Genomic DNA, 7,125 nt, shown 5'->3' with positions numbered 1-7,125 from the left:
ATCATGTTTTTTTGTTTTTTTTTAATTATGTAGGCTATAGGCCTACTTGACCAAGTATATAGTGTAGGCCTATTAGCAAATAGTGCACCCATTGTATTGTGGTCACATTTTTGTATTATTATAAATTTTAATCCTATCTTATTTTATCCTAACACCAATTCCTGTTCAGGTACTAGAGATGAAAATTAGCCATATGGCATAATCTGGCTCAATTGTAGGTTGTGCACTGTCCCTGTCAAATAAACAATAAACAATACATTAAATTAAATGCATATCCATCCACACACCTAAATTTTGGCAGTTAGGGGTAACTATCAGGGGATAATGATGAACATCCAACATATTCTATAAAGCTTCAAGGAATTTAGATAGTAAAATCAAACAGACAAGAGTTTAACAAAAAAAAGATGTGTTTATTTGTTATTCATTTTTCCAGCATTCATAGGTTCCAAAACTACGACCCTTCAGAGTATTTGAGGGAGAACTGCCCAATGATGACCTGTCCTGGGGTGCGTTTCTCAAAAGCGTAGTTGTTAGCCAGTTACCAACTTGTGTAGTTGTCAATGAGAAATTGCATTTCAAACTACAAAGTAGCTAATATAGTTAGCAACTATGGTTTCGATAAATACACCCCATGCCCTGGTCTGTCCCAGTCAGCGCACACTGCCAGGCTATCCAAGTAAATAAACATTTAAGTGACTGTCTGAACCTGGGAGCGCAGCAAAGCACACAAGTAACTCAGCAGTAAACAACAAGAGTGGGAAAACAAGAAAGGGGAGGGAAGCGAAGAACAGAGACAAACATCCCAAAGCAAGACGAGGGTAGAGCGGGTGTGGAGGGAATGAAGAGAGGAGGAGTGAGGGAGGAAGAGAGGGAGTTGAGCAGAGGCAAACTTTAACAAGCAGCAAATAAGCGAGAGGAGGGATGGGGTAACGATCAACGAAAAACAAGGGATGACGAAAGAGAGAGAGAGAGAATCACAGTGCAAGAGAAGTGAAAGAAAGGACACAGTCCAAAAAAGGGGGGACAAGATGAAAGAAGAGAGCTAGAATAAAAGCAGTAGAGCTGAATGCAACAGAGAGAGAGAGAGAGAGAGAGAGAGAGAGAGAGAGAGAGAGAGAGAGAGAGAGAGAGAGAGAGAGAGAGAGAGAGAGAGAGAGAGAGAGAGAGAGAATGAAGCAATAGGGACAGGCAGATTAAGAAATCAGCAGGCAAGTAAGAACTTCTGAGGTGATCAGGGGTGAATTTCTCAAAAGAGAAGTTGTTAGCCTGTTAGCAACTTCGGTAGTTGCCAATGGGAAAATGCATTGAAAACAGCAAAGTAGTTAATGTAGTTAGCAACTTTGGTTTTGAGAAATTCACCCCAGCACTGCATTATTAAGTATGAAGAGGAAGTAAGAGGTTCCACTGTTTGTATAGGCTAAACCATGTTAACCTGCATGGAGGGAAAGATCATTATAATGATCATAACTATGCAGTGGTGGGTAACTTGGATTCGTTAGATTGCAATCCATTGTCAGATAAACCAAATGGCCCTGGGGCCTCATGTACAAAACTTACTTGCGCACAAAAAAGCTCCTTAAGTAACTTTCCACGAACATTTTCAGATGAATACTGACTTAGCATGAAAAAGTGCATGCGTACTAAATTTCATGTGGAAATCAGACATACCACATGAATCAGCAGGACATTTCTGTTTATGCATGGATTGATACATTTGAGATTTTCAAGTGCAAATGCATTTCTTAGATTTTCACTTGCGCAAAGATTCAGTAGGAAATCTACGGAGGTCTTTGTACATGAGGTCGCAGGTTTTACCCGTCTAATTCAAGCTGGTGATCGATCGTTAAACCGGGAATATGTGGTAGCCTACTAGACTGCAACTAACGACTCCTCCAGGTAGCCCGGCCGTCACTGCTGAGGAAATGGTGATGATGGGTGACTGAGGTGCAGGTGAGGTGATGATGGGTGACTGAGGTGCAGGTGAGGTGATGGGGTGCAGGTGAGAGATTGTTGGTATGAGAAGTTCGGGTCACCACAGTAAGACTGACACATTCAAGTATTGCAGGTTTAATTTAAGGCAACACAGAGCAACAATAAATGTGGTTATGAAGACCAGCCGAGCAGCTAAGCCAGCTAAGCAGCTGTGAAACTGAGAATATGATATTACCATTTAGTAAGAGAAATTATCTTTTTATTTTATTTTAATCATAAATAAATCTATTTCAAGTAAATGCAGTGGCTTTGTCAGAAGGCAAGCCTTGATATGTTTCCTCAATGAAAAAAAAGATAGTTCAGGCGCTACGTTAAACTTGGCTTCTCTGAAGTCTACCGATAAATCATTTTTTAAAGCTGACTGAGCAGCCTAAGACTGCCGTGAAATGACAAAAACTATAGCACAATAGAGCCAATGTGTGTATTCCAATATGCACACTCCCGTCCTCCACTTGTGCTTGTGGCCTCGCCCCGCCTCCTGGCCCCTCCTCCGTGGAGAAAACAATAAAGTTTCCCAGCTGTCAGCCTAGCCACAACAACTTTTGGGAGACTGTTTTTCATTCATCATCCCAATTGCAAATGAGAAAATGACATTAGAATTCTGATTTTGCAAGATGTTGAATTAATTTTCTGTCGTCAGTGACATCATTATGAAGTGAGCAAGGGAGGACGGAAGTCTGCATATTGAAATGCACCCAGTGTATATATTACCACCTAGAGAATACTGCTATACAAAATCAGATTAATGACTAGATTGATTGTGTCAAAAACACCAATTTGTTTAGCTAAATTAAAATGTCAAAGCATCCAATGTAGACATTTAAGCTCTTGAACAAAAATAAACTTAGCAATTCTCTAATATCAATTAATCAACGACACATCCTCCCTCACAGTGTAATCCAAGGACATACGGATCATAAAATAAATATTGATGCTTTGACAAAGCCACAAGAGGATTTTACAAGCCTCACGCCGCTTGAGAGAAGAGTTTCCAGCCGAGCTTGACATAGTGAGTGACAGGGTTCCCCTCCAGCGTGTGATGAGATGAGATGAAAGCTCGGAAACAAGCCCAGTCCTGATGCGACGGACTCCATGGGGATTTGGCACACACAAAGTCCAGAGGGAGGGAGGGAGAAATGGGGGCATTGGGAGGAAACGAGTGGAGCTGTATTCCAACTATGAGGGCAACATGTTGTGACATACTAATTAGTTTTAAGTACTACATGGTTTAGTGACAAATCCGGGTAAGCTAACAGACTTAGTAGTGGTGTTGAGCACACCTAGTGAAAGTGTACGGTGTTGATGAAGGGATCCTTCTATTACGAGGTTTACTCTTCACTCTAAAAGAGTTGTGATGTAAATGCAGCGATGTCATTCAACCTAGACATAGTCGTAAATCTGATAAGCGAGGACCCTGCAGGCATTTCATTTTTTTTTTAAATTTAAGACATGAAACGCCTTGGGCTGCTCCACTAAACCATTTACGACTACATTTGGGTTAACCAAACACAGCTGACCTGAGTTAGTCAATGCGCCATGTTCTGGGTCATGTTCCCCTGCGATGTCACCTCAGAGCAAGCGGAGAACTAACTGACAGAAGAGCTGTGTGCATTCATTTGTCCAGCAGTAGTAGGCTAGTTAATACACCGCGCTCTTCCGTGTGGTGTGTCTCCAGTTAAATAAACTCAGCAAGTGAAGAGGAAGATTGCACTCAGGTTCTTCTTTTCTTTTTTGTTATATTCCTACATTGCTGCAGAAAAACAGACAAACGTTTCGGCTGTTGCCTCCGTCTGCTTTTCTGCTGCAAAAAAAAAAAAGAAGAAGAAAAGAAGAACCTGAGTGCAATCCACCTGTTCACTTGCATTTATTTGTCCACCAATAAAAAGAAAAAGAATATTTTTTTCTACCAGGTTATTCACGGCTTGCTTTGAGATGGCAGTACCCTTGTTTGTCACCATGCCAACATAGTTGGAATGCAGACTTGCAGTCCTGAGTCTGGGTCCAGAGCCATTCCTGATGGTTCTAGAATGGGATGACATCATCATTCCGGGACGCAGACCTCAGGTGAGATGCAATTAGTCGTCATCGCTTTCACTACCAGATTCACTCAACTGCAGGTCATTCTCTGTGAGGGGAGGGAGGACAGAGAACAAAATTAGAGAATAGTCAGGAAAAAGTGATGGGATAAGATGAGGTATGCTTTGGTTGGCACTGGTGCTGCAACTTTTTTTTTTTTTTTAACTGCGCTCAAGTCCCAACTATTTCTTACAAAGTCTTCAGGTGTATTTCGTTAAAAAAAAAAAGCCGCACTCTCGGGTGTAATTCTTGTAGTTTAATCTAGTGGGTTAGCATGACAGACAGACGTTTCGGTCTAAGCCTTCTTCAGACGGTGAAAACGTTGAAACTTCTGTCTGTCATGCTAACCCACTAGATTAAACTACAAGAATTACACCCTAGAGTGTGGCTTTTTTTAACTAAGCTGCAACTTGTAAAAATAGACAGAGTTTGGCATCAAGCTCGACCCATATTATAATCCTTTGTAGCCCTTTATGGCTTTGACCTACATTTCCATGTAAACATGAACATGAACTAGAGGGGCAAGCTGACTCTACAGACTGCTGCCGGCACAGCCCACAGATCACTGTCAACAACTAAGTCAGTTCTACATTGGACCTAATTCTGATCCATCCATGTTGAAAATGTCAAAATTAATCCATACATTTTAAAAGGAGCACTGTGTAGGATGGTGGTCAGAATAGGTACTGCAACTATGTTGCTCATTGAAACAGTGCTGCCTATTACCAAATCTTTTCATGAATATTTACTAAATAATAAACCAAAATGTACTAGTATAATCAAAGTACAGTAATTTTTGCAGCTAAAAATGTCTATTTCTGGAAATTCAAAATGGCAGACAATGGAGGAGAAGATCCCCCTTTATGTGTATGAAAAGTGCAATTTTCCCAGTCATAATGAATACTTAGAATTTGGTGGTGGTGGTAAATATTCATGAAAAAGGTAACATTTTTGAAATAAACTACAAAAAAATATAACACAGTGCACCTTTAAGGCTTATAACCATTCCATTCCTATTCTAATCTATTCTCTAACTACTCTATTCCTTCAATGAAGGTAAAATCCTAAACTCTTTGGCGAGAGCAATAAGTGAGGGTTGAGGGCCAGTTGAAGATCTCCTATGGCTATGAGTGATCACCATCACAAGGGGGGTGGGTGTGTTTTGACGGTCATGCCGGTAGGGCTGCACAAATAAAACATTTTCTGTGCAGTACAATCTCTAGCTGAATATCAACAAATGTGCGAGAAGCCTGCCACGACTAAAGCCGCACCCCCGATACAGATCGACATATTAGTGACAAGAAAAACACTCGGATATATTTCTAAATATTGTTTAAAAATCGTTATCGAGGTATTGCATGCTGTTATCGAGTGCCTTTTTTTTCTGATATCGTGCAGCCTTAATACCAGGTTCCGCCTAAGCCTGTTCTATTGAAAACACCGGAATCAATCATTGGCAGAGCAGTGCACCGCGCTTCGGCGGATCTGGTGTGCAGAGAGGCCCTTACAGCCAATCCAAAAACGACTCTTAAAAAGGTACACTGTGCAGGAAATGGTCAAAAAGGGTACTGCAACTATGCTGCTCATTGAAACTGGGCTGCCTATTGCCAAATTGATCTTTTCATTAAAGTTTACTAAGTAATAAACTAATATTTTCTGGCATGGCCCAAGTACAGTCATTTTTTAAGCTAAAAATGGCTATTTCTGGAAATTCAAAATGGCGGACCATGGAGAAGATCCCCCTTTTCATGTAAGAAAAGTGCAATTTTTCCAGTCATAATGAATACTTGAATTTTATGGTGGTGGTAAGTATTCATGAAAAAGGTAACATTAGTGAATGGGTAGCATGAATTCTGGAAATAAACAACTAAAAATCTCACACAGTGTCCCTTTAAAACAGTTAACAACTTACTGAGCGTGCTCATCAGGTGCCCTCCTCCTCCTCCTCCTCCACCTCCTCCTCCTCCTCCTCCGCTGTGCTCCTCGGGCAGTCGGGAGACGGGCATGGAGGAGATGGAGGTGGTGGTGGTGGTGAGGGTGGGCATGCTCATGCTGTGGTGCTGCTGCATCGGGGCTGGAGCCGGGGGCGGGGCTCTGCTGCGGCTCTCGTCGTCCGATTCGCTGTCGCTGGAGCTAGAGCTGTCGCTGGAGGAGGAGCTCTGGGAGTCCGAGGAGCTGTCTCCACTGGACATCTGGTCCATCACGCGCGCCTCCGCCATCAACTCTGTAGATACGAAACACACACGTTATGGTAATATACACACACACGCACACAGAAACACACACGCACATGTGGGCGCGCACACACGCACATGTGGGCGCGCACACACGCGCATACACGCACGCAAGCGCACACACACGTTATGGTAACGGTACACACACACTCCATCACACGCGCCTCAGCTATCAACTCTGTACACACATGACAAGCCCATTATGAACATGATGGTCACTCCACCACACACCCAAACATGCAGCAGGTAGGTAGCCCACGCAGGGCATCAGACCTCTGCCTGCCTGTTAACCTGTCACGAGTGGACACACACACACAAACACACACACACATACACACACACACAAACACACACACACATAAACACACACACACACATACACACACACACACACACCAAACAGCTGTCTCCGCTCCTCCTCTGGTCCACGCACCATACAAGTGTGTTTGCACACAGACACATAAAAACGTGCACAAGTCAATATGCACAATCCTGCCGTCAACCTTGCACAAGGCAAAGCAATCCTCATCAACTCACACAAGACACGACAACACAGATATCATTTAAATCCAAAAACGTTTGCAGGACGTGTGTGAACACAATCATAACAAAACAAGTCAGATATAACAAGAACTATTTGATATTACCTAGATTCTTTAGGGGTCAAACACGTGCAAAATGGCATTGTCGTTCAGTGTAACGGATGCCTTCTGCTGACTGTAACTGTAAAAACCATGACTCTTTATTTATTTATTGTTACAGGGAATTCATGAAAGCCTCTGCTGTCATCCATTCACTTGAAACAATTTAAAAATCATGT

General features: G+C 42.3%; 1 protein-coding gene and 1 long non-coding RNA gene across 2 annotated transcripts in view; one reads left to right on the top strand and one right to left on the bottom strand.

Moving 5' to 3' along the window:
• Positions 1-415: 415 nt before the first annotated feature.
• LOC134460651 (uncharacterized) lies at positions 416-3,438 on the top strand. Its single transcript, XR_010037136.1, has 2 exons — positions 416-1,958; positions 1,989-3,438. It is a non-coding gene; the product is annotated as an uncharacterized LOC134460651 (long non-coding RNA).
• Positions 2,055-7,125, bottom strand: part of eaf2 (ELL associated factor 2) — a 14,627-nt gene continuing 9,556 nt past the window's right edge. The window contains exons 5-6 of the mRNA XM_063213006.1: positions 5,984-6,295; positions 2,055-4,120 (exon numbers count right to left, since the gene is read on the bottom strand). Coding sequence (XP_063069076.1) covers positions 4,071-4,120; positions 5,984-6,295 — 362 coding nt within the window. The 3' untranslated portion in view covers positions 2,055-4,070. The remainder of the gene's footprint in view (positions 4,121-5,983; positions 6,296-7,125) is intronic.

This window comes from Engraulis encrasicolus, chromosome 13, assembly GCF_034702125.1.
Source record: "Engraulis encrasicolus isolate BLACKSEA-1 chromosome 13, IST_EnEncr_1.0, whole genome shotgun sequence".
NCBI classification, from domain to species: domain Eukaryota; kingdom Metazoa; phylum Chordata; class Actinopteri; order Clupeiformes; family Engraulidae; genus Engraulis; species Engraulis encrasicolus.
Note: the sequence above shows the minus strand (reverse complement) of the source record. Positions and strands in the feature narration are given on the sequence as shown.